The sequence below is a fragment of the Trichoderma gamsii genome, assembly GCF_001481775.2.
Source record: "Trichoderma gamsii strain T6085 chromosome Unknown Scaffold_36.2, whole genome shotgun sequence".
In the NCBI taxonomy this organism is placed as follows: domain Eukaryota; kingdom Fungi; phylum Ascomycota; class Sordariomycetes; order Hypocreales; family Hypocreaceae; genus Trichoderma; species Trichoderma gamsii.
In genome coordinates, this window is record NW_020171373.1 from 244,512 (window position 1) to 269,851 (window position 25,340).

A 25,340-nucleotide genomic window follows, 5' to 3' on the forward strand; every position below is an offset into this window, starting at 1 on the left:
CCGTGGTGAGGCAGCATGTTCAAGAAGAGCCGCACAAGATCGAGGTTCTCGCCGGTGACGTTGGACACCTGGAAGACGGGGCATATCCTCTTGCTGACAAACTGAGTCGCCGTGTTGACGCACTCTTCGCGGTTTGTGATAAAGGTTGGCAGCTTTCGGGCACCGGGGCTCTTCATAATCTTGGTGACCTGGCTGATGGTCTGCTCGAGAATGTTGGGAGGGCAAATGTCAATCTTGGTGATGACGACCATGACGGGAACGTTGAGCGCCAGCGCAATGCCCAGGTGCTCCTTGCTCATTCCGACCAGTCCATTGTTGGCCGCGACCATAAGAAGGCAAAAGTCGGGACTGCTGGAGAGCAAGCCGAACACAGTCGTGCGCAGGTACTTTTCGTGCCCAGCCAGATCGCTAAAGGTGATGACCTTGGCACTGCGCTTCCCAATGTCTTCCCACGACAGCTTTCCTGTGCGCAGTATCAGTAGACTGTCAACGGTAGCTGATCATTGGCATACTTACGGCCGGGGGTATCCGAAGTGACGACTTGGCCGAGACTGTCGAACCCCATGATTTCCATGCCCACAGAGCTTGTTCGTCCTGTCTCCATCTCGTGCTTGTGGCGGAAGAGATTCACTCGCGCTCTCCCTCGCCCGTCGTCCAGGTCGTTCTTGACTAGCACACCGAGCAGCGAACTCTTTCCAGCGTCGACTGTTTGTTCACATGGCATATTAGTGCTGTCCACTATAAAACGATGAGAAGTGTCGAGCTTACCATTGCCCACGACAGCTATCCTCGTCTCAATGACATCCTCAATCTTGCCCGGTATCCTTCGAATGAGAATCTTTCCGCTGCAGCTCTTGTCCTTGGTCGGGCTCGTCGCCGTGCTTTCCGCCTCTTGCTTGCCGCCCACATTGGTCGTTAGGAGCAGCTGGCAGTCTGCGCCCACCCGCTTCGCAGCCTCGACGATCCTTGTATGCGCCTGATGCCACTCTTGCGGAGTCAGTTGCATGGATTCGCCGCTGTTCTCGAACCCGAGATCAAAGACCGTTTCGCCGGCGCCCTCTTCTATTCGCTCGACAATGACGTCGCCGAGCTTCCTCAGGGTGTCGTCGTCGGATCCGAGCACGAGGTCCTTTAGCTTTATTCGCGGCGCAGAGTCGACCAGATTCAGACTGTCGAGCAGCTCGTCGAGCTCCACATCGTGTTCCGCCGAGTCGGCGGGCTTCTTCGCAGAGGCTGGATACCGTAGATTCTGCTGTTGTTCTACATATTCGGCAAAGTCGCTGAGAGCCTGCAGCCCCGCGTCAGAATAGATCCAGTGCAGATTGAGACACCGAAAGACATATATGGGAACACCTACTGATTCGCCCTTGCGCTTTTCATGTTCGAGGCCCTTGGCCGTCTTGGCCGTCTTGGTCGCCATCATGCCGTGGAACGTGCAGCTGCCGCACTCGTATTACAGATGATTGAGTCGCGAGAGAACCAGAGAGCGCAAAGGCGGTGGGAAGCATCATATACACATATATATCAATGATATAAAAAAACACCCGAAAATAGCAACTATGACTCTTCGGCCAGGCCAGTTAAGCTTCAGCCACCGCCAAAGGAGTCACTGTTTGAATCGAGGCTCAGCAGCTTGTAGTGAGTAACCGGGGAGCAGGTTATCGATAAGGCGAGCTGGTATCGAAACTGTGGGTCGATGACACGACTCCCGTATTAGGCATTACCGCATACCACCACTAGATACATAAATGTGCTCGACCAGATCAACGGAATTCCAACGCCTGTATGTCTGTCCACGTTGAGATGAGTAAGTCGCAATGTATGCGCATTGAGCGCATTGGACACATTGAGCGCATCTCTTCACAGAGCAGATGACTTGTCCATAGTATCGCCAAGTCCAGAATGTAAAGCACTGCATCCTGTTTCTGTCCGTCCTTATCCAATGCCATCCCTGTCACAAGTCTCTGTCGTCTTCGCGTAGAGAACTCCGTGTTGATAGCGAGCCCCTGGTGATGAATTGCAAACGTTGCTGAAGCAGCCCTACTCATCTCGACCATAGTATCACCGCCGCCTTCAGTTTATATGCGCCTCGTCGCATCGCGGTTCGGTGGAACATCATCTCTTCATTATCGGTATCATTGCTGCCATTGCTGTCTATATCTAGAAAGGAACTTGCGGAGAGATTAAAACGACGCTATCGCCTGTCAAGCTGTTAGCCAAACACCATCGCCTCTCCAGATAATGGGGCGAAACCGACCTCTTACAAACAACATTTCTGATTTCCTGCTAATGGTCTTGGAAAGCGTTAGAATCGTACACGGCCGGCAGAGTAGCCCGAATTTCTTCGCATACCTTGGCCTCGTCGCTCTCCTCCTCATCATCGTCAACGGCGTAGATGGTCTCTTCCACCTCGCCTAGCACCAGGTTGCAGTGACTATCGTAGGCCTGTCAAAGCATCAGCAATAAATCCAGCCTCAATACAGGTACTGTGAACTTGGCCATACGTGAAGCTTGCCCTTGAGCTCTCTATCACCGCGCAGCTTGACGAAAACCACCTCGTTCAGCAGCAGCCTCACCAGATCGAGCGGCTCGGCCACATGGCTAGTCTCCTCCCCAACATCGGCCATGGCTGCGTCGTAAATCTTCGATTTATGTGTGTATCGTAGAGACGTATCAAAAGGACCGCTCGGTTTGAATTCGTGGCTTCGCAAGGGCGACTCTTCTGCTCCGTGACTTTGGGTAGCTTCGGCGATGGCCTTGTCAAAAATGCTAGCCTTGCCCCTCCATTGCCGTGGAAAATCCTCGGCAGACGCACCACCTCTGCAAACGCATCGACTTTTCCGCAATATGCAGCTATCGGGGTGCTGCCCCATATGGCTTCAAAGCTTCTTCACCAAGACCCGCGGCCCCAGTGCTCGAAGCCACTTTTACCCCAGATTCTAGAGCATCGTGCCACTGCTAGGCCGGAGGGCTGCTCAGTCTCATTCCCCTCGTTCTAGTTCACCAGCCAGATGATAGAACAGGCCGAATCATGACGCTCAGACGACTCGTCTGGCCCAGAGGCCGTCTTAGTGGACTTGGCCTGGCAGCTCTCAGAAACCAGCATCTTGAGCCTCTGCCATTGAGATGTGGGCGAGCTTCAGACCGGCGCCATCTAGCGTCTCATAACACAGTCTCCAGCAGCCAGCGTCATTTACTACCAGATTTGATGCCACCGTCTGTTTGTCCAGAGCTTGGAAATCTCCTAGAGTCTATACAGAAGCGGGACTCATCCCAAATCAGCTGGGACTTTACTGCGTGGACCGACATCCTGAGCAATGAGAATTCACCGGGCCATGAAGCAGCAGTTCGAGAAGCCAGAGAGCTCCCCGCGTCAACCTTTTCAGAGATCCTACGCAGCATCGATCCCCTGGTCTCGACAGAAGTTGATATCGCCCACGGCCTCAACCTCACCCAGGGCCACGCCCAGTTCACATTTCCCGGCAAACTGCTAAACCAATTCGGCATTCGCAAAGTCCACCATGGCATCCTCCAAGGCGTCCAAGCCCTCATCACCATCCGCAGCGAAGCATCGCCGCCCAACAGCTTGACAACAGCCGATTACGAAGTAGCCATAAGATGCGCCGGCGCAGCAGTCGACTACCAGCAAGCCAAAGTCTTCTGGGCCGCCATGGCATCTCAGGGCCTGCAAGACTCTCGCACATCCAAGTCCTGGGCCGACTTCCTCAAAGCCCGCTTCATGACGGAGCCGGAGTACTACCAGTTCGACCGCTCCAGAGTGGCCTTTCTCGCGCGCGATCTGTACAGCAATCGCAACCCCTTGCCCATGTCGGTCCTCAAGCACCTGGACAACATCAGATTCAGCGTCAACGCCCTTAAAATGGAACCCTGGAACCGAAGAGCCGACGAGCTCGACGAGGACATGCGGCGCCTGCTGCGTCGCCGTCAGGGCTACAAGAGCTTCAAGAGCCACTGGATCCGCGGCCTCTACTACGGCCACGAGATGGACGAGGACCTGCTCTGCACCTCCATGATCGCCTTTGCCAGATCCGCCTCCCTCAACTCGATCAAAAAGATGATTTTGGAAAACTACTACGGCATCATCATCACCCAAAACGACACATCAGACATTCAAATCTCCGGCGGCCGCGATTTCCCACCCAACTCCCCCCTAACGCCCACGCCTCGCCTCCTCCACGCCGTCGTCGAGGCCTTTGGCTCCATGTCGCACATCCTCCTCGGCACAAAGCTGCTCGACTTCGTCTCCCGGCGCTACAACATCCCCATCCCTCAAAAAACCTGGTCCGCCCTCCTCAACTGGACCTACATCTCCGCCTCAAAGCCCTTCAAGCCCATCCGCGACATCCAAACCGGCGAGCTGTCCACCTCCAGCTCCGCCGCCGACGTCCGCCACATCTGGACCGCCATGACCTCCTCACCCTACAACATCACCCCAACTCTGGCCGACCTCGACATCTACGTCAAAACTCTCATCAACCAGCGCTCCTTTGGCCAAGCCATCGCCACCATCCGCGCCCACGCAATCCCCCACCACGCCTCCATCCTTTCAACCTACCACACCGCCCTCGCCGACGAGATCCTCCAGCACGACGCCCTCGCAACCCTCTCCAAGGCGCTCGCCTCCTCGCTCACCTCCCGCGCAACCTCCCGCCGCCGCCGCGCCCAGCTCCTCAAAGACCACGCCCACCACTTAATATCCTCCTGGCTTACGCGCCTCCTCAAGTCCGCCTCCGCCACCAAATCATCCCGCGGGGGCTCCTTCGCACACACCCGCATCCCAGACCTGCTCCTCGAGTTCGCCGACTTCTTCCACCCGCAGGTGCGCTACCGCACGGCCCAGGGCCACGTCGTCCTGCAGCGGCCCGACGCGGACGTCACCAAGCGCTTCGACTGGGACAATGCCACCTGGCGGCGGACACTGCCGCAGAAGAAGTCGGGCATCTACGCGCGGGACTTTGAGGGCTCCGACGACCCGGAGTTTCCCTGGCCGAGGGTGAATGAGATGAAGGTGCTGGAGTGGAAGAGGGTGCCGAGAAAGAGATCCGACGTGATGCTTCGGCCGCCAAGGGAATGGGCGAAAGAGGCGAGAGCGCAGGAGTGGTGGGATACGCTGGAGGAGGAGTTGATGTTGTAGAAATCTGACATATTGGTATGCTACAGAGAATCAGAGTACATATACATGTATATATATATATGAATAAGAATAGGGGTATTGATGGATATTACATGCTCATTTAGAACTACATCTATATAGCTATAAGACATAATTGCACATAATACAGCAATACCATGTCCCTGATCAACACGTCAATAAACGGCTCTTCATGCCAAAGACAATGAAGGCAAACAGAAAAGTTTATAAGAGTCATAATTCGTGATTCATTCGATCCATCTATGCATACCATAATGTAATAGTCAATATGTACAAAAGATGAAGCTAGCCCAGGGTATCTACCAGTTGTCTTTCCTCCTCCTAAACAGCCACTGCGAAAAAATAACCTGTCATATATCGTGTTATCCAAAATAGCTTGCCTGCCAAACCCCCAATATTAAGAAAAGGTCCAGTTGTCGCTGCAGCAATCAACTAGTGCCTGAATGATTATACAAGGAAGAATATAAGGAATTTGTTTCAAAAGATTTGTAGAATGAGCGAAAATCTTCAAAAATCTTATCCAAAAAAAACTTGAAGTCATGTCATGAGATGGTAAAAGCGTTCTAACGGAACGTCGCTTCATCAATTCCCTATGGCAGCTTCAGCCAAAACGCCCAGCAAGCTGGCAGCAGCGCCGCCAATGCCCACCGCACCAAGTGCTTCGGCCCAAGGCGTCTTGCCGGCTGTCTTGTCTCGCCTGCGGTCATCGCGGCGATCGCGGTAGCTGTCGTCTCGGTCTCGGTCCCGGTCCCGGTCCCTGTCCCGGTCTCGTCGATCACGATCACGATCTCTATCCCTGCGATGTTTGTCGCCATATGATGGGTCACTGTCTCGTCGTCTCCGTTCTCTGTCATCTCGGCGCTTGGAATGGTCATCCCTGTCTCTCTCATCACGATCTCGAGACTTCTTAGAGCTGGAGTCTCGGTGCTCACGGCTTTCCCTTTCTGCTCGGGGATTCACCTCATAAGGATGAGGACCGAACCGCACGTGATTTGTGTTTTTGTTCTTCAAGATTGACTTGGGCATAGTGGAACCAGTTGGAGATGTTTTGTCCTTTTCTGGCGGGCTCACAATGACAGGATAATTCTTATTTTTCTTTTCACCCGAGTCTTTGTCATCGTCAGAAATGTCGCTTGAGTCTTTGTCGTCCTCGGAATCCTCGTCTCGACTACTCTCTGAGCCCGTTCGCTCATGCTTTTTGGCATGGTGAGAACGGTGTTTACCCGAGGTCTTGTCTTTCCGAGCAGCATCATCATGCCGAGCAGCACGACGTTCGGCGCTAAGGCGGGCGTAGTAAGTAACTTCATCGAGAGTCAGGCGGCCAAGGACGGCAACATAGCCTGGGCGAGCTTCGTACCGCACTCTAGCCAGGTGAAGAGCTTCAGGGCTAACGACAGAGCGGTCGATCTTGGTCCATTCTGCGCCCATGGGGATATCCCGGCCGTAGCTATCAGGAGCCAGACGAAGCATCGGCGCACCCCCATATGCCGGCGGAGCACTGGAGCCGTATATCTGAGGCGTTCCCTCTACATGAAGCTTGTTCTTTTGGGGAATCGGCTGAGGAGCTGTAGCCCCAGATATCTTGATCTCAGGTAGCGGCATAGCGCCAGACATCATGGGTTGGAAGGACGGAATATCGGCCTGTGGCGGAGAGCTGCTCAGATTGAGGCCAGCCATTCCAGTACTGAGGGAGTCCAGCATGATTAGTTCCTGGGTCGAGATGAAGGTGTACGAGCCAGCAACGTTGCCACCAGCCTCAGCTGGCGCCCAAGAACGGGAGTCATAAGATAGCTCTGGGGCGAGCGAAGGGAATGGAGGTTGATCGGGCATCAGTCTTTCAGTCTTCATGCTGGCAGGGGCCTTTTGGTAATCAGCGAGCGGAAATGTCATATGGCGCCCATACTTGTGCGCAGACGCGGGGGCAGAATTGCCGTCAAGTTCTAGGAGGCCTTGGACAGTAGGAGGAGCGCCGTCTTTGGCAGACAGCATGGTCTCGATCTCGTGAATGTAGGCGCGCAGAACATCCTGAGAGTGTCAGCTTCAACGTTTCACCAACCGATGCCAAGACTATACACTACATACCTCATGCTCATCCAGCACCTTGGACGAGAACCCCTCCTTGACAAGCTCGCCCTGGAACCTTTTCCATAGCTTGTCGTCGCCACTTCCAGTAGACTTGCTGTTGGTGCTATCGCGACGAAAAAGCTTGCGCCCGATGGTGTCGACCTTTTCTTTGATGTAGTCCAGACTGGGCCCGCGACGGCCGCTGCTTGGCGGAGCGCTGCTAACTCGCACCAGATCCAAAAAGGCGTCAATCACAGTCTTTTGGTGAACCAGCTTAGTCTGCACAGCAGCGATGCCCTCGGCAGCACCATCCGCATACGGCCCCCCGCCCCTGCTGTTCAGATCCAGCACAAGCTCGAGTTGCTTCAGCGTCGTCTGAGAGTCCTTGATGATGGAGTTTAGCTGCTTCAAGTAGGACGACGAGTCTGCGGCGTTTAGGCGTGAGTCCGGGTCGGCAGCCTCGACGCGGAGATCGCGCAGGGCATTGTGGAGGTTGCGGACGGCGTGAGAAGCATCTGTCGAGAGCGACGGGACGGTTGACTGGGTGGTGCGCACGTGAAGGGTCCTGGCAAAGGCGTCGACGGCATCGATGTGTTGGACGACAGAAGTGCCGCTCATAGCTATGGGGACTGGTACGGCTTGCTCTACAGATGGTGCGATGCGATGTGATGCGATGTTGCTGGGTCGAAAAAAGAAAAATATATATATATCGGCTGTGGCGAGTTGAAGTCGAAGTCGCCAAGTCTGTGATTCAGGCGAACTTGTCTGAGTATATTTTGGTCTTGGGAAGAAAGAAAATCACGTTGGGCCGCAGTTTTGAGACAAACGGTCGTCTGCGCTTGCGTGTGTCCGTCCTCGTGATAGGCAGGGCAGCTGTAGATGTGACTGGCCGCTGGTTGGTCAGCAGCGGTCGATGAGTGAGCTGAGATGGCGCAGCAGAGCCTGGGCTTCGGAAGTTGTGGGCTCGTATAATCGAAGCATTCAAGGTTATCTCCGAGTGGATGGAGTTTTAAGAGCTGGGTCGATGGTGGAGGAGATTTCGAGATTCAGATACGAGAGGGAAAAGTGAGAGGAGAGGGAGAGATGCAGAAGGAAGGCTCGCGTTTATCACGTCGGTACCTGAGGCAGAGGTCATCACACCCAGGTGGTAAACAATACAGCGCTTGTACCGCTACCTGTCAGGAACCTTGCTTCTATATCAAGACTAAAACATGCATGGATTTCATGTAAACCATCCATCCATCATGCTTTGCTACTACAACAGGCACTCCAGCCCCTCCTTTGGGACCAGACTTCTCGCCATTTCAGCAAAGCCCAAGCCTCAAGTCTCAAGTCTTTACGCTGCAAAGCATCCCTAATGGGCCTAGGATGAGCAAAACCCATGCACGAGCTGGTTTGCCGATCTGAGCAACTCACAGTCATCTCAAATCGGACACGAGCCAAGTTCAGGAAAAAGACAAAAAGATGGCACGAACATGTGGCTTCACCACAGGCTGTGACGTCGTTGCACCAGCCCCGCCAAAACTTGGTGTGGGGGAATTTGTTATTAGTGCCACAGAGACCGATGATGGTGGTACAGCAATAACAGAGAGACTGGAGTTAAAGAGTGAGTGTGGCGCTATCCTGGAGCCTGGAAGCGCTGGAGGCCAATCCCGACCCCTGCTGCGGCGACCCGGAACCAGCAGGATTTCCATCGTTGAATGCACATCATAGCTCGATTTGAAGTGTTTGGTCACAGTTGATGTGGTTGATGCTGATACAGGCACGGGTACAGGAACCATGTCGCTACCTGCACCCATCCATCCAGACTCTGCCTCCTCGCACCACATGTGCAGAGTGTTATGGAGCGCTAGTACCTGGAAAACAGCCCCAGAAACAGCCCTAGAAGGCGTCAGTGTTCCTCCCAGTTAGCGGCAGCACCAGAAGCTGTCGGTAGCACCAGTGCCTGGAGCTGAGCTTCAATCAATCACTGGAGCCAAAAGCTACAACGGAGCTACGGACTCTTAGTGCAGTACAGACCGAGCATCAGTTGGCCTTGGGAAAAGCCTGACGCAACAGCCGGCCCCGTTGGTTCCGATCTGCCCTTTTAGCATCTTACATGTAGTCATTTGGTGACGGGTTTCGAGCTACGTCAAGATTGCATCTGCCTGACGGTACTTGCCGGTATCGATACTTTGGTTTGAGGCAGAGTCACAAGCAATTCGCTTTGAAGATTCCATGTCTCGTTTCACTTCTCTTCACGATGTTGAGAAATCCTCTTCGTTGCCACCTCGCTCGTGTCCGTCTCGCTATAAGCCGACCTTCTCGAAGCGTCCAGAACACGAACTCCTTAGACCCTGCATTCTTGACTTTTTAAGGTTAATAAACCGCAGCCAACGTACATATGCACGGCACGTCTTATGTCTCGTCTCCTTCTCTGTGAGGCTGTGCCGCTGCAACAACTCCACTGCATCTAACGTTTCTGCTACTAATCTGGTACTAACACGATCGCTGAAACCGAAGCCTGCATGTACTGCCACTCGCCTCTACGTGTAGTGGCAAACGCCGAGGGTGAGATAAAGCGCTAAAGTTACCTTAGATTCTAGTAGTCAGTCTGCAGGGCGAAGACGGAGATGGACAGATTGACGCATGTCTGGAAGCAAGCACATGCATTTTCTCTTTATCAGAAAGAAGTATGAGCGTTACATTGCAGCTTCAGCTTGTCGCCTTTCGCCTTTCGCTCCCTACCTTAGATAAAGCAACAGTACTAGTAGTAAACAGACTGTGCAACTCTGCACAGACAACCTCTCCCACCACTTCTGTGATCGACATGAGCTCGAGCTTCACCACCAGCGTAATATCCCCTCTCCTCACAATCCTCTGAACAGCCCTGCATTTCTTTGCTCTCCCATTCGCTCGAGTCTGCTGCCCATTCTTCTCATATGTGTCCAGCTACCTGCATCCTACATGTAGTAAGACCTCAGCTCAACCACCAGAGCCTCAGCTCAGCTCGGAGAAAGGGCTTTTGCTTACTACAATCATGGAGTAGAATTTGCTGCATCGCCTCACAGAACAACCCTTCCACTAATCACATGCTCATCTATCTATCCCGCACAAGCCCCGTTTCAGATACCATGGAGCATATTCAGATATGGATGGATACTCTGGCTAGATGTCATGCATGCATGCTTGCTCGCCCTGCTTTTGACTCTCCAATTATTCACCCTTTTCAGTACCTTCATGTGGTCATTCCATTATCTTCTTCTTCTTCTTTGTCAACAAGCCCGGAGGTATAGGTTGCTATGTACCTCTTTCCCAAAATTTAACTCAATACAAACACCCTCGGCATCATCATTTTGATATGTACAAAACCGGCCATCAGCTCCTATCCATCGTACCGTATATAGCCGCCAAGTATATCTCGTTGCCAACAATGGTATTATCCAGCCCGCCAAATATTAGAAACTGCCAACCAAGTCATCCGGCCTCCTTCATCGAAGCTTGCTCTCCGCCCCCCATGAGATCATGCCATGCATGTGAGCCTCACTTTTTTTTTCTCCGACGACTAGTTGCCCGACTGAGATACCGACTCCGTCTGAGCCGCACTAGTCAAAGATCCTACCATCCATCGCGCCCTTCTCTCCCCAAGGCTCCCTTTCTAGAAGCTCTCTTCCCCTCAGAAAATAAGCTTGACACAATTGACCCTTTGTATGAGCCTCTGCCTGTTCAATGGGGCAGATCTGCGGCTCAAATGGAGAGCTTCTCCAAAGAGTACGCCTCCACCTTTTGACTGATCAGGTGTCCCATCTCTCGAACGCTCCTCTGCATCACTTCACCTCCCGACACCACCTTCTCCCTGGTAGGCAGCGACTTTGTCTTCAAGCCAAGCGGCAGTAGTTTGGTTTCCCGGTTCTCTACCTGGAAAAGGATCGACTTGTTTTGTGATGCTCTGGCTGCGCCACCCTTTTGGGCTGCGTTTCCGAATCGCACAGTCTCACCGAGGATACCATTCAAGAAGACGGCTTCTTCAATGCCTTCTAGCGCAGCTGTAACTTCGAGTCGAAGGGCTGTCAGGAAGTCGCTGGCTTCGGCCTTGTCAGCCCACGAGATGGCATCGTTAAATAGCCATCCACCAGCTCCAACTGCGTCCAGGCATCGACCCAAGAGGTCTGCAATTAGGGCAATGACGCCATCTGGGGGAGGCTCGTTGCCCTCCGAATCAAAGCTGGTAGGATCAATGTATAGAGAAGTCCAAGCTCCGCGGAGTAATTCCACTCGTAGCAGGTAGATGAGTGACATAATGTCCTCCGTTGATACTGTTGTTCGGAGAGCCTTGACCGTGGAGACCGCAGGCAGCCGCCAGAGCTTAGTGAATGCTAGAGTCAATCCACGCGAGCGGCTACTAGAGTCATCGCCCAGATAATGCTCTGTGACAGCAATCTTTCGCTCCAAATCATCCAGGTCCATTTCAATATCGTCGTCCTTGTTGCTGTTGTCGGCATGGGGCTCGCTTGTCAAAAGTTTGGTGGCGTCCATTTTTCCCTCGGGAATCAAGTCCATGCTGAGCATTAGGGATCTAATGGCGAGTAAAAGTTCAACCTCGCCCAGCTTGGTTGCTTGCAGGTAGTTTAGCAACAGGGTCAGTGAGAGATCAGCATCCGCAAGGCTCCGGATCAAGTCTCCAGCAACGGCGCGGTTGTCTGATGCCTCGGGTGCGAGTTCATCTCGGAAGGCCGTTCTTAGGTTGGATAGAGTGAGATGGCCCGCGACCACAAGGTAGGTTGTCACATTGCTCTCGGGCAATACGAGACGCAGCTCTGGCCGTGTAGATTCACCAACCTCCTTCACGTCAACTGAAAATACTTGAGTGATGGCGTAAATGATCCATCTGCGATCCACCGCAGGGTAAGACAATCCAGACAGCCACTCCCACTCTGGCAGCTCTTGCACATCGGAACCTTCCAGAGTCTTATTGTCGCCGTTCGGCAGCCCTGTGCTCTTCTTGGGCACGTTGAACTTGCGGCGCAAGACGTCTTCCCACTTGTTTAGGTCGTTATTCGCGAGTAACCTATCGGCTGCTTCTGTTTCGGCTTGAAACTGGACGAGATAATCGCTTGTAAGCGTTCCTGGAACCAATTTGTTGAACTCAGATGACGCCTCGCATCTCATCTTCTTGAATGGCACTTCAAGACCAGTGCCTCGCCCAATAGAGTCAATCAGGAGACCTTCCTTTCGCCGTTTGCCAGGGTTCTTTGGCGGCTCGACTTGAATGGTCACAAGAATGTTCTCTACCAGGGCAACGACTGTATCTTGGCTTCGCAGGTAGCTGATCAGCTGACAAGATCGAGGTGTTTCGCCATCAGTTGGAATTTCAGACCAGTCCAGAGAAGCCTTGGAGTGGATGGATCGATACTGGTAGTTGTAAAGACCAATGGAGTTTAGTGACGAGGCGAGAATGAAGGGCTTGAAAAGCCGGACAAAGGTTTGCGCATTCTCTGCCTCAATCGACGACTTGAGCTTGGGCACGGCACCCGTCAAGTCGTAGACACCAATAGCTCCCTGCTGAAGCTGAAGCAAGAGGCCCGACTGTACATCAACCTGGTAGATGGGAGATTCGTCATTGTCCTGGCTCGCGATTGAAGTGATTGGCATAATGTCGAGGGGAACGAGATGCTGCACGTCGGCCGATGCTGAAGAGCTTCCAGATACGGCTGCCAGCACGATCAAATGCCGGTTCTCCACGTTTTGGCTCAAGCTCTTGGAGATCAGAACAACAAGCTCCACTTGAGAACCAGTAGACTTGGGCAGAGCGCTGAAGACTTCAGGTCGATTCTTGAACAACCCTTCGTTGAACTCGGCAGTGCTTCCTGAAAGTGCATATTCGATATGGAACTCGGAAATGGCTGTAGCCACTGAATCTTGAAGCATTGCCTTGGAAGAGGAGAACCATTGTATAGCCAGGGATTCCCCAGACAAGCAAACAACCTCTCCGTCTTCGCAGACAGCGATTATATCCCCAATGTTTGCGGATTGACTCGAGGGTGAAGAGCAAGTGATGTACTTGACAGCAGAGGTCTGCAAAACTTGCGAGATGCTGTTCGATGTCGTTTTCCCGTCACGATGGGCTACGTCCTTGAATAGAGTGATTTTGTGAGCCCCGTTGTCGGCGGTGGCTATGAATGTGTATCGCAAGGCATCGGTGGTGTTGTTTCGACGGACTCGTACAGAGTATGGGGGGCAGGTAAACGATTCTTGCGGCGGGATTGGATAAGATGTGACGAGTCTTGAAGCAGGAACCTGTTATTATTCACATTATCAGCAAACTGCTATTGCAAATAGCACACTTTTTTTCTTCTTCTTTTTGACTTCATACATCGTAGATGCTTGTGGTCTCGCCGTCAACGCCAACAACAAGCTCGGTTCGCTTTCTCTTCTTCTGGCCATCGCGCTGGCCGTACACTTCTCTGGCTACGATATTTCCCTTGGTATGGTCCAAAGGCTTCGGCAAATGCGCCAGAATGTATGGTTTGTGTATCCTGTATTCGGAAGCCATGGCGATGCTTGTTGCTGTCGAGAAGCCGTACAGTCCAATAGCTGGTGTTTTGCGACTTCCAGCGATTGCAGCTATCGCTGATAAAAAAAAAAAAGTTGGCGACGGCGTTGCAAAATTCCGTTAGTGGGGTGGCTTAGGTAATGGCTGCGGCGGGGCGCCTTGTGATAGCGCGAATCCGCTGTAATCCCTGCTGCTCTACAGTGCACGCGTTAATGGGAGATGGACGCGTCGAATTGCTATCGAAGTCGACAACGCGGGCTGTTCAGCGACTTTGCACCAAATGAGGACTCGACAGTAGAGCAGGGATACTGGTGAGGCCCGGAGGATTCTTAAGTTACTGCATCTCGGGCTTATTCATATATAAACAGCAGCTCCATCTATCCTCCGCCTCGTACTTCTCCGATATCGACGTTCACCAAACAGCGACTTCATGCCGAACTAAGGTGGGAAAGACACAAAAGCGCTGGTGATCTCGAAGCACATACACGTACTAATGCAATTCCTCGTCTTTTTCAGTCTCACCTGGATCAATGGGACCGGTCCTGGTCGCTACGATGGTGCAGGGCGAAAATGGTGACCCGTCGTCCAAGAAGCTTCATCCGTTCTTCACCAAGAGCGATCCCGACCAACCCGCTGCCCAGCCTGCGGCACCGCTAGAATCGACTCAACCTGCATCCGACGAGTCTCTTCTGACCTCTGCTGAAGGCCCCAAACGAAAACGACAGAAGACAGATGCCTCCACAGCTCAAGATGACCCCGAAGCCAAGAAGTCTCGACGAGGAAGGAAGAGCGCAAAACAAACACTTAGCGGGGCGATTTTGAGTCATCTCAACAGGACAGACAAGGATGGAGCATATGGGAGCGATATTCCAGTCACACAGCTGGCCCAGAGCCTTGCTTTATCGACAGTCAACGAAATGCAGGTACTGAAACAGCCGCTAGAGGAGACGACTGGGCAGACTGCGGACAACTCCATAACACCGAATCTCCTTGTCGATCCTCTGCGACAACAAACACCCGTCCCTGCGCAACAGAAAAAGGTACTCAAGTTCAATCCAAAAACCGGAACTTTGGGTTCACCGCCGAAGCCCAAAGCCATAAACAAGCCGAGCCGAGTAGTTACAATCAAGTATGGACGGGATGATGAGCACCGAAAGGCCCTGGGCGAGAAGATTGTTGCCGTGCTCGAAGGAAGGCTGCATTTATCACCTGTGCCGAGCAAAAAACAGGACACAAAGCCCAAGTCACAACAGAAAGACGGAGCAACCGACAAGTCAAAAAGCACCCATCCATTCTTTACGGGCAAAACGAAGCCGCAGCCTGGTACTACCAATGCTCCAAACGATTCAGCCAGTAAATCCTCAAGTCATGGCCGCGTTTTCATGTCTACTCCAGTCTCACCAAAGAAACCCAAGATCCCATTTTCCACAGGCAAGGCTATCCAGTTTGGAATAAAATCAGGAGGTACCAAGGTTCCTGGTGCCATGTACCCGCTGTGGCCGGCGCACGGGATGGCACATGTACGTGACTGCGAATTTCCACACTCAAGGGCAACTATTCGAGATTCTGGTATAAGGCACAGGAGGTCAAAAAGGACGGCCGTCTCTATTGGACCACGCGAGTCTGTAATGCGACATCTTCTACATGGCTTAGACATGGGAAGAATACAGAAGAGTCTCCCTAAAGATGACGATAGCTTTTTACCAGCGCCCGCCGAACTACGACTGCCTCATAGGCACTTCGAGAGTGGTCGAAAACTCCAGAGACGAATTCGGTCCCAGCTACAAAGCAATTTGACTAATCAGCGCCTTGATGAAGCTGATATTGATGTCGACGAGCTTGCCGGCCAAAAGCCTCCCAAAATCCATCCTGCCATTAGCCGTCTCTATAACTCACTCTCCACGCAACTTTCAGCTTTCGATAAATCACAGTGTGAAAGTAGCAGCTGGATACAAAAGTACGCGCCCACAACGGTCGCGCAGGTGTTACAGCCAGGAAGAGAAGCTCTCCTTCTTAGCGATTGGCTACACGCTCTCAGAGTAGAGTCTGTGGAATCTGGGACTTCTGAAGGAGACAAGGGGAAAGGCAAACCGAAGAAGAAGAGGAAGAAGAATAAACTTGACGGCTTCGTCGTCGAAAGCGAATCGGAGGAGGCTGAGATGGATGAGATTTCCGACAACGAAGCAGACTGGGCCGTCTTGCCCGGCTCGACACTGGTCAAGAAGTCTGTGATGCGCTCAATCAATTCGACAAGCAGAGGCAGTAACCGTCTCAAGAATGCCATCATCCTGAGCGGTCCTCATGGTAGCGGCAAAACAGCTGCGGTCTATGCGGCCGCAAAGGAGCTAGACTTTGAAATTTTTGAGATCAACTCGGGTAGTCGAAGGAGTGGCAAGGACATTCTAGAAAAAGTCGGCGATATGACACGGAATCACCTGGTGCAACACAACCGAGCTGAAGCCACCACGATTGATCCAGAAGAGGTGGCCAACGATATCAGCTCAGGGAAGCAAGGCATGATGACGTCGTTTTTCAAACCAAAGGCGAATACACATACACATCCCACGAAGCCCGGCACAAAGCAGCCCAAACAGGAGGCTGACAAAGAGACGAAAGCTCCGCCTAAAAGCCAGAAGCAGTCTCTCATTCTCCTCGAAGAGGTTGATATTCTGTTTGAAGAAGACAAGCAGTTTTGGACAACATTGACGAGTCTCATCGCACAGTCCAAACGACCTTTTATCATGACATGCAACAACGAAAGCCTAGTGCCTATAGATACCTTGGATCTACATGGAATCTTCCGCTTCTCACCAGCCCCCCAAGGTTCAGCTGTGGACTTGTGCCTCCTTATTGCTGCCAACGAAGGCCATGCTCTTCAGAGATCGGCCGTGGAAGCATTGTATAGTTCTCGCAATAACGACCTGAGGGCAACCATAACGGAGCTAAACTACTGGTGTCAAATCGGAGTTGGCGACCGCAAAGGAGGATTTGATTGGTTCTATCTTCGCTGGCCCAAAGGCTCCGATCTTGACGAGAAGGGCGACGTGGTTCGAGTCATCAGCGAAGACACCTACCAGAAGGGCATGGGATGGGTCAACCGCGACCCCATTGTCTCTAGTAGAGGAATTGCTGCCGAGGAAGAGGCCATAGACCAAGCCTGGGACTTTTGGGGCTTCGACATGGGAGACTGGTGCAACAGTACCAACATGAATTCCTGGAGCGCAGCTACTACGACGCCGGAGGGAAGTCTAACAGCGCTAGGAATGCTAGAGGCGTATGACGATTTCTGCAGTGCTATGAGCTGTGCGGATCTCTGTTCTGCAGGCGCCTACGGCATCAAGTTACAGGAGAGACTGGATCCAACGCTGCCCGACCTTCCAAGCCACGTCACGGACGAATATACTATAGGACAAGCTCTACTGGAAGCCCACCCTGCCGTGCATTATGCTTCGCCAAACAAGGCCATGTCAACATCCATCATGTCCTTGGCTCGCGCAGCTTTGCGTAAATCGACTGCAGACAAGTCGGATGAGGCCTCACCACAGGCCCCAGTCCTGAAGCCTGTTGACGAGGAACAGGCAGTCTGCATCATCGATTCATCTTTCCGATACTCTCCTCCACAAACAACCAGGATGGACATTGCCATTGCATTCGACCCCATCGCTATCGCTCCCAAGCCCGTCCCAACAACATACCTCGATCCATCGGTTTTTGATCGGACAATGCAACTGATCGTCCTCGACGTCGCCCCTTGGATCCGCGGCATCGTGGCATACGAACATCAACTCATGCAGAGACGTTTAAAGCTAAGCAATCTCCTCAGCGAGGGCGGCAAGCGCAAGCGAATGCGCACGACGAGGAGCGCGTACTCGGCACTGGAAGGCGGAGAGCGGCGAACGACTCGCAGAGAGAGGCATTTTGGGGACTGTCTGTCCACGCTGCATGTTATGCGCACTGGTGGCGACGGGTGGATGGATTTAGTAGTGGAAGAGGTCGCCAAGTCTGAGGCGGGAGACAGCACTGCGGCGAGTAGTCCTGCATCTGATGATTTGGGGCTGCAACAATGATATGCAGACGTGTAAGTATGAGAAGCAGCAATGTTGATGGTCGACTTTGGATGGGAGCATGGGAGCATACGCTGGGTTGCTTGCCGGCGTTATTCATAGCGTTGAAGAAAATATCTAACATCTAGATGGGGGCTGTGAGCCATTATAAATTCAAAGTATATGAGATTTTAGTTGCCAGTTGTGCCTCTTGACGTGAAGTTGTGAATCCATTTCTATGAATATTTACTGCTCCTTTGCAAAGCTCCAGGCAGATATACACTGCTCGATTCATTTACACGCCAGCCAATACCAAGTTTACAATCCCCAAAACAGACAGGTCAATCACCATTACAACTCCCCATCAACTCGCGATACCTGATCTTTCTCTTCCACTACCTTCCACTTTTGCTCTCAAGCCCAAAATCTATAGAAGGACGGCACCGGCCAACTCCTGTTTAAAGTAATGGATCCCTTCTTCCCTTCTTGCGGTTAAAAGCTTCATATCGCCAACAACTCAGCTCGCTAGCAAAACGAAGCTAGCACTGGTGATAACTAATACCCCAGAAGCTAACACTCGGCACACGCTAACAAGGATAAAGCAAATTCGATAATAGTAGCCGAATTGCTTTGTCTGCATTTACTTTACGTTGGTAGTATGAATTCAGCCGAGGTTCGAGTGTCTCACTCTCCTACGGACTATCTAATTTAGGTGCATGATACTACATATTGAGTGAAAAGCTCCAACACAAATGCTCCAAAAATTGTATGCCCAATAAAGCATTTCATTATCGTCAGGAGCGTATTATATCACTCGCACCCAATCCAGCTACATGGCTTTCAATGCCACGCAAGAGCACACCCGTGCTCAGCGCTCATACACATGACAGAACTTACAACGCCAATGTTGCAATCTGGAAGCACTAGGTAGGCACATAGCACATCGTAGTAACAAACTACAACTATCCACGTCCCAGCCAACTCCAACCCCCCTATACCCTGTCAGCGGGCAAACATCTCCCCCTCCTCCGGTGTAATTCCCACCAACAATCCGAAGACGAAAAGCTACAGCCAGCCAAAGCAGCTACAAAGACACGGAGCACAGGTAGTCCCGTTGATCAGCTATTCAGAGTACAAGTAAGAATCGGTTCACGCCCAGCCCCCAGCACTTTGCATACATAGTATCCATGTAAGTCTGTCTCAGTTGCCAATTCGCACCACATATCACCAACTAGGCCGCGTAATTCATAACAAGTACAAACCGTCGTTGAGAAAGCAACCCGGTCACCCAAACCCGCATCTAAAACGCTCCCAACCCCGCAAGGCAAAAAAACGTAGCGAGTTTAGAGCTCCCCATAACGATGACACTTGCCATTCATTATTCGCAGACGAAATACGCAGGAGATCCTTGCTTGTCTCGCCGCCACACCGGATGCCACTCGATACCAGGCCCACCATGACGGGACGTGGCAAGAATGTCCGTCTTACGGATTGTTAACCGTAGCAAATACAAGTAAGCCCGTGCTGGCAATGGCTGGTTGGCTCCCACAGGAGCTAATTATAGCTTCGCGTTCGCGTAGCGGCGGCCAGGCGCCTTTGCTATGAAATCAATAGTCATCCCTGCATGGTCTCATTGCCCTGTCACCAGGGGAGGACTTGATGCGACTTGGGATGTTGAGGAAATCCTAAAGCACAAATGTTCACAAGAAAAGAGATTCAACAGGATGAAAATGAAATGATCAAAGGTGGTGTATCAGAAAGACATCTTCTCTTTTTATATCCAAGTTTAGCACCCTATTGTCATGTCTCGTCCAGATCGTGTATATCGGCGGAAGGTTCCTCGCTCTATCGCGCAAAAGACGCTCCGTAGCAAACAGTGCCACTTGCTCATTAAAGACCAAAACACAGCTCGAGATTGATGCCTTCTCTCAGGTAAGAGCCCGCAGATTTCAATAATGGCCAAATTAATCGAGTAGCCTCGCAAAACCGACACCATCAAACACCGGCAGCAGGAGCGCCTCCAGCCGTTCATGGGTTGCCAAGGCCTTGTTGAATTCACGGAGAGCAACAAGATCCTCTTCCGCGTGCACGACATGTCGTTGTAGTTGCCAGTTCGGATTATCCTCGCTCCCATCGGCAACCAGTCCACGTCGAAGGACATTGTCAGCAACGATGAAGCCGCCTGGACGAAGGAGCCGATTAGTTGAACCAGGCTGAGATCCAGCCAGAATATCCCTGAGATAACTTGGATAGCCTGATTTCTGGGCATCAATGAAGATCAAATCATACGGCTCCTCAGGATTCAGAGCTGATAACCTTGAATCTTTTGTTAGCCGCCAGGAAGAACAAAGGATCATTATGGCAAACCGGTGATTTACGTTTGGAGCGCATCCCCTACGATGATTTCCACATTCTTCACCCCATGCTTCTCAAAAGTGGCATTGGCAATCTTTGCGTATTCCTCTGAGAACTCAAGGCCGGTCACTTTGCCATCTTCGCCAAGGGCATGCGCCCACACGAGCGCAGAGTAGCCAACGTAGGAGCCGATTTCGAGAACTCGCTTAGCACCGAAAGCTCTTGCAAAGAAGATGAGACTCTGTGCCTGCAGATTTGAAATCATGTAAGCCGCATCCTGCGGACGGTTCTCATCCACCCACGCGTGATAGTCCACGAGGTGTTTTGGCAATGCAGTTGAACTCGACGCTGAGTATGTCGTTACTTCAGCGGCCACCTTGGCGTTGGGAAACAGAGCCGCAGAAGTCGTCTTTTTGGACATGGTTGATTAGAGCCGAGAATGGAGAAAAAGTATGATATTCTCTTTCAAGATAAGTTGTGGCAAGACATCGATGGGAAGCTTTTACTGAGTTGTCTCTTTGGCGAAATAAGAGTCGCTCATGACTCCCTCAGTTCATTGTCTTGCCAATCAAGCTACCTCTCGGTCTCCGAGGCTTTGGTGCGGAGAAGGTGCAGCAGTAGTGATGCTGGACATATGGATGATCATCACAGAACAGCAGTCGATTGCGTTATGAAGCCAGTTCCTTCCCCTCATCGGACTCCGAGGCCGACAGCCCGATAGCCGAAAGAACACCCAAGGAACGCATCTGATAACCATCATTAGGCACCATCACAAGGAGCCATAGTCCATAAACTCAAAAACGAAGTAGAGCAGAGCAGGCAGCGACTACGCGTCCTATGGCAAGCCCAAGTAATTGATAGTCATTTGGACAGGCAAAATGAATTAGTTCGTAACACAATTCTCCATATCGAAGGGTTGGCCTCGAAAGGCCGTGTCCTGCACGACAGCGATTTACTTCGGCGGCGTTCGTCATGGAGGACCCGGCATGGTGCGACTATCAAACCCGGCTGGGAGCCCACTGGGTCCTGCTAAACTTGCAACGATATCCCGCTGATGTAACCGGCTTGTGCTGTGCCGAGTTTATTCACTCCGATTATCCTGCAAGAGGAGACAGCGGCAAAAATAGCTAGGCATATAGCCAGACATGGACAGCCATTACCGGGCTAACCTTGCGTTTCGAGGGGAGTTGCTCCGTATTACTATCTGTAGTATCAACAACGCAAGCGCCAACAGACTGTGCTTGGCGTTAAAACCTGATGGCCGACAAGTAAAGAGACTTGACGCCTCCCAGGGATATTTATCAGCAAAGTGGAGCTTGGCTCAAAGCAGACGAGGGTTGACGTCTGCTGAAACTCGTCCAGCAAAGGATTCATGAAAGCGTGCTACTGTATGGCGCCTTTGGAGTTTACTTGCAAGGACGAAAACCCACCCGGGTAAAGGAGGTTTACCTTTAGCGCAGACGTGATCCGAACTTTGCACATAGCCTGGAATCCGGTGGCACTCTCGAGTTAAACCTGCTGGATTTGCCCGTCATATAAGGGCGGCCTAAGCCCAAGTGAGCAGGAACTGCCATCCGGCGCTCCGCCGTGTCACCGGAACGTGTCTATAGCGACCGGGGCCATGGTGAGAGACGCGGCTCCCCATCTAGCCTCAGCTGCGTCCGATCCAGCCGTGAATGTCGCTGTGCTCCGTTTCAGGGAGCGTGCCAAGTATAGCAGCTTGGAAGGGGGATCATCGTCGTCGCCGCAGATGGGAGTAGGTACAGTAAGTAGTCTGGATGCGGTGAAGAATGGCCAGCACCTGAAATGACGAGAACCACGACTCATCTCCCTGCGGACTGGGCGCAGCGATGCTCGAACCAAGCCAACGGGCGCTGCGTTTCGTTGCCGCCTTGACAGCTGATGTTACCCCGGTGGGAAGAAAAAAGTGAAGGATGCGAGCAAATGAGAAAACAAACAGAGGTGGCAGACAACGGAACAGACATGGCGCCCGAGCTAGACGGCGTCTGGACCACTCAAGATGAGTCGCCAAGAGTGGACTGCATGCCGATATTGCATGCCTATCTCACGACTCTGAAGAGGAGGTACTCCGTGCAAGTAGTGCCCTAAATAGTGAGAACTGCGAAGCATGAGGAGTCGTGCCCCATACAGCAAGTCGATTCCAATGGCACACGAGGAATCACTATTTCTGCAATCCGCCCTGAAAGTAACATGCAGCAACGTGTGTTTACTTGGTTGCTATCATGTACCATACCATGCTGGCAACTCCGTGGCGGCAGCTCAGGAGCTGATAGCACCACTTTAGTAGCAAAGATGATCGCCGTGTCATTCGTGATGCCATGACTGTATTTGCAGAGGCGTTGGCGCGTGGTGTGCAGAGGCATGGGGCGGCTCTAGCTCTGTACACGCTGCGGCCGACCATTTACTGTACATGCAGTCAGTGTCTGTGGCGTCGTCCAGGATGTGCCACCGATCGCTAAGAAGCGCTGCTGGGCCAGGGAGTGGGTTCAAGGTTGTCGTCTTTGGATGGCGCATTTGTGCACGCAAATAGCACTTCAACGTTGGATCAGAGGAGCCGGTGTGGTGGGATGAGGACAAGGCGTCGCATGATGCTGACGGTCAGTGCACAAGCAGGAAGCTGGGAGACTGCAAACGAATCAGCAAAACCCGAGCATGAAGCATCATGGCTGGCATCGGGGCAACGTTTGATATCAGCCACCGACTTCCGCAATGCCAACGAGTGTCTTTCCGTTAGAGCAGTGCCATACTGTACTGCACAGCCTGTACTTGACTTCCATAGCCCTGTTAGGCCCTCAAGGCCCTATATTAGAGCCTGCAACGAATGTCTTTTGGTCGTACGCGGGCGGTGCTCCATCCAGCGACTCTAGCTTGGCGCCAGAAGGATCGAGGCTGATTGGCGATGGGCCTGGCCCGCTTTGGGACTCGCGTGCACCACTGACGCCGGGACGAAGTGCGCGCAGTGAATGAGTGCATGGACTGGAGGTTGGAGGTTGGACGCTGGCGAGGAGATATTCTGGTCTTTTGTTGGTGTTTGTCCGGGTTTACTGGGTTGTCCAGGCTTATTTGGCTGCCTGGATGCCAAGGTTACAACGCGATACCTCGTGTAGGTACTGACGTATACTGAGCGGGTGGCCAAGTACCTGCAGTACAAGCAACTGCGATAAGATACGATGGCCTCTTCCTTCACCACATCTTTCTACCAGCATCAAACTTGGAAATAGACCGTCGTCGTCCAATCACACGACTGCAGAGTAACCGCTACTGCTCGTACGGCATCGCAAGACGTTCGAGGTGGGCCAGCGCCATCGTGCAGGGCATTGCATGCACTAACGTGAGGACGGCCATGGAGCCTTTGCTACAGGTTTTGATACAGGTAGCACTTCCACTGCTCCCGTGATTGTGGAACTTGGAGATGCCAGCGATGGCAGGGGACGCAGTCTTAGCATCTGAAAGCGTTTGCCATGTCCATCACAAGCAACCGAAATCACCATGGCGTCGCCGAGCGTCACAGCCGAGGAGCCCGACAACCCATCTCTGGATGCCGGGCCCATGATGGATTGTTGCGCAAGCAGTCGCTGTTGGGCCACTATGAAACAGAACCAATGGCTCCAGGCCAAATGGCACAGACGATGGCTGTCTGGCCCTTTGCTGAGACAAGCCGAAGCCAGCCTGAACCTTGGAGCTGGCCACCAGGCCAAATCAGGCTATAAGTACAAGAGCAGCTACAGGCAATATACTGTACGGAGTGCCTGCTGGCATGGATCAGATGCCATAATCTCGACAGAATTCTCGCGCCATGCTGCAATCGCAGTCCTTCCTTCATGTGGCCGTCACAAGATTCACCACCACATGCAGCCTCTTTAGACGCGGATGAGTCTAGTCCCGCCAGCCCACCGGCCAGGGAGGGACCCGGCCGGGCGTTGGTTTGCCATGGACAAGTCGCAAGTTGCAAGTTGCATGTACAGTACAAGACTGCCTGTGGCACTTGAGTCTTTTCGCTCTCCAAGTGTGTGGACCTGGACTATCGCCATCATGGATCCCCCCATCGCCGAGAGCCACTGTTTAATAGACCCGAGTGCTACTGTACATTGCTAGGCTTTGCAATATTGGTCTCGCCCCGCGTGTTGCGCAAGGCAAAAGGCAAACAAAATTTCATTTGGCTCTAGCGCCCAACAGCAGGGCCTATCTGGAGTGAACAAGACTGAACTCAATACACTCCTCTCTTCTGATGCCGGAAGCGTCAACATTCGCCCAGACACCGCCAGGCTCCAAACACAATGCGACTTGAAGATGAAATGGTAGCTCAGTCCGTCCCTCCACACAGTGTCTGATGACAAGCTATGTAGGTGAGCAGTCCGGCACGCTATTGCTTATTATCCTGAATCTTCTTCTTGTTAAATATGTAAAAGTACGGAGCATTATTAGTGGACCAGCTCTGATAAGCTTCTCTGATTCGGTCATCCGGGCCACCTGAACAGCCATCTTTCGACTGCCCGTACATTGGCTGGCTGGAATTGGATGGCTGTCGCTGAGCCACCAAACTTCTCTTGCCTTTGCCGAATCTTGACCTTTGCTTATTACTTTCTTTCCCCTCTCTTGGTGGATGCCATGTTATGAGACATCGATGCAGGCCGCCACCAAATGATTCACGCAATCGGAGCCGCTTCATCAGCAGGATAAGCGGGCTAGAAACGCCTCACGATGATGGTTCCAGCACGAGTCGTCGCACAAAGCCGAGCCTCGAGCATTATTCGCCCTCGCCTAGACCATCAGTGCCTGGCTGCGCCAAACGAAACGGCTACAAGGGATCCAATCACCTGAGCCAGCCTTGGGTTTGCTGGACCAGTGGGCTGGATCATCTAGTGCAAGCCGTGGTGATTTTTGAAACTAATAAAGCTGGAAAGAAAAAGGAGATCAGGGCGTCACACAGTTGCCACACCTTACCGGACCGGCGCACCCAGTTCTATACTCTGATGGCAATGCATATGCCTTCTCAAGCATCGTTGGCATCATTGAACAGCCACCAGCTAGGGCTCTCTGCGGTCGCTGATGCTCCCGATTCCGCATGATGGCCGAGATGGCTGACTTGGAGCCATTGCTGCTCGTTCTTGATCTGGTTGGCACACCCTCGTGAAAGTCAGCCGTGTTCAAA

General features: G+C 52.4%; 8 protein-coding genes across 8 annotated transcripts; 4 read left to right on the top strand and 4 right to left on the bottom strand.

Moving 5' to 3' along the window:
* Window positions 1–2,160: 2,160 nt before the first annotated feature.
* On the bottom strand, window positions 2,161–2,873 carry TGAM01_v208537 (small nuclear ribonucleoprotein; the record flags this gene model as incomplete). Its single annotated transcript, XM_024550357.1, has 4 exons — window positions 2,161–2,201; window positions 2,258–2,294; window positions 2,353–2,445; window positions 2,505–2,873. 4 exons carry the CDS (start codon window positions 2,871–2,873, stop codon window positions 2,161–2,163), a joined length of 540 nt encoding a protein of 179 aa, XP_024404912.1.
* Window positions 2,874–3,031: 158 nt separating this feature from the next.
* TGAM01_v208539 (hypothetical protein) lies at window positions 3,032–5,155 on the top strand (the record flags this gene model as incomplete). The annotated part of the gene is made up of 1 exon (XM_018806688.1): window positions 3,032–5,155. The coding sequence occupies one exon, from the start codon at window positions 3,032–3,034 to the stop codon at window positions 5,153–5,155; it is 2,124 nt and encodes a 707-aa protein (XP_018660158.1).
* Window positions 5,156–5,755: 600 nt separating this feature from the next.
* On the bottom strand, window positions 5,756–7,855 carry TGAM01_v208540 (hypothetical protein; the record flags this gene model as incomplete). The annotated part of the gene is made up of 2 exons (XM_018806689.1): window positions 5,756–7,198; window positions 7,256–7,855. The coding sequence occupies 2 exons, from the start codon at window positions 7,853–7,855 to the stop codon at window positions 5,756–5,758; spliced, it is 2,043 nt and encodes a 680-aa protein (XP_018660159.1).
* Window positions 7,856–9,911: 2,056 nt separating this feature from the next.
* Window positions 9,912–10,100, top strand: TGAM01_v208541 (hypothetical protein; the record flags this gene model as incomplete). The annotated part of the gene is made up of 1 exon (XM_024550358.1): window positions 9,912–10,100. The coding sequence occupies one exon, from the start codon at window positions 9,912–9,914 to the stop codon at window positions 10,098–10,100; it is 189 nt and encodes a 62-aa protein (XP_024404913.1).
* Window positions 10,101–10,963: 863 nt separating this feature from the next.
* TGAM01_v208542 (hypothetical protein) lies at window positions 10,964–13,769 on the bottom strand (the record flags this gene model as incomplete). Its single annotated transcript, XM_018806690.1, has 2 exons — window positions 10,964–13,513; window positions 13,590–13,769. 2 exons carry the CDS (start codon window positions 13,767–13,769, stop codon window positions 10,964–10,966), a joined length of 2,730 nt encoding a protein of 909 aa, XP_018660160.1.
* A 554-nt stretch (window positions 13,770–14,323) lies between these two features.
* On the top strand, window positions 14,324–17,836 carry TGAM01_v208543 (hypothetical protein; the record flags this gene model as incomplete). The annotated part of the gene is made up of 1 exon (XM_018806691.1): window positions 14,324–17,836. One exon carries the CDS (start codon window positions 14,324–14,326, stop codon window positions 17,834–17,836), a length of 3,513 nt encoding a protein of 1,170 aa, XP_018660161.1.
* A 1,940-nt stretch (window positions 17,837–19,776) lies between these two features.
* TGAM01_v208544 (O-methyltransferase) lies at window positions 19,777–20,588 on the bottom strand (the record flags this gene model as incomplete). The annotated part of the gene is made up of 2 exons (XM_018806692.1): window positions 19,777–20,128; window positions 20,191–20,588. 2 exons carry the CDS (start codon window positions 20,586–20,588, stop codon window positions 19,777–19,779), a joined length of 750 nt encoding a protein of 249 aa, XP_018660162.1.
* Window positions 20,589–23,677: 3,089 nt separating this feature from the next.
* On the top strand, window positions 23,678–24,052 carry TGAM01_v208545 (hypothetical protein; the record flags this gene model as incomplete). Its single annotated transcript, XM_018806693.1, has 1 exon — window positions 23,678–24,052. One exon carries the CDS (start codon window positions 23,678–23,680, stop codon window positions 24,050–24,052), a length of 375 nt encoding a protein of 124 aa, XP_018660163.1.
* Window positions 24,053–25,340: the final 1,288 nt, after the last annotated feature.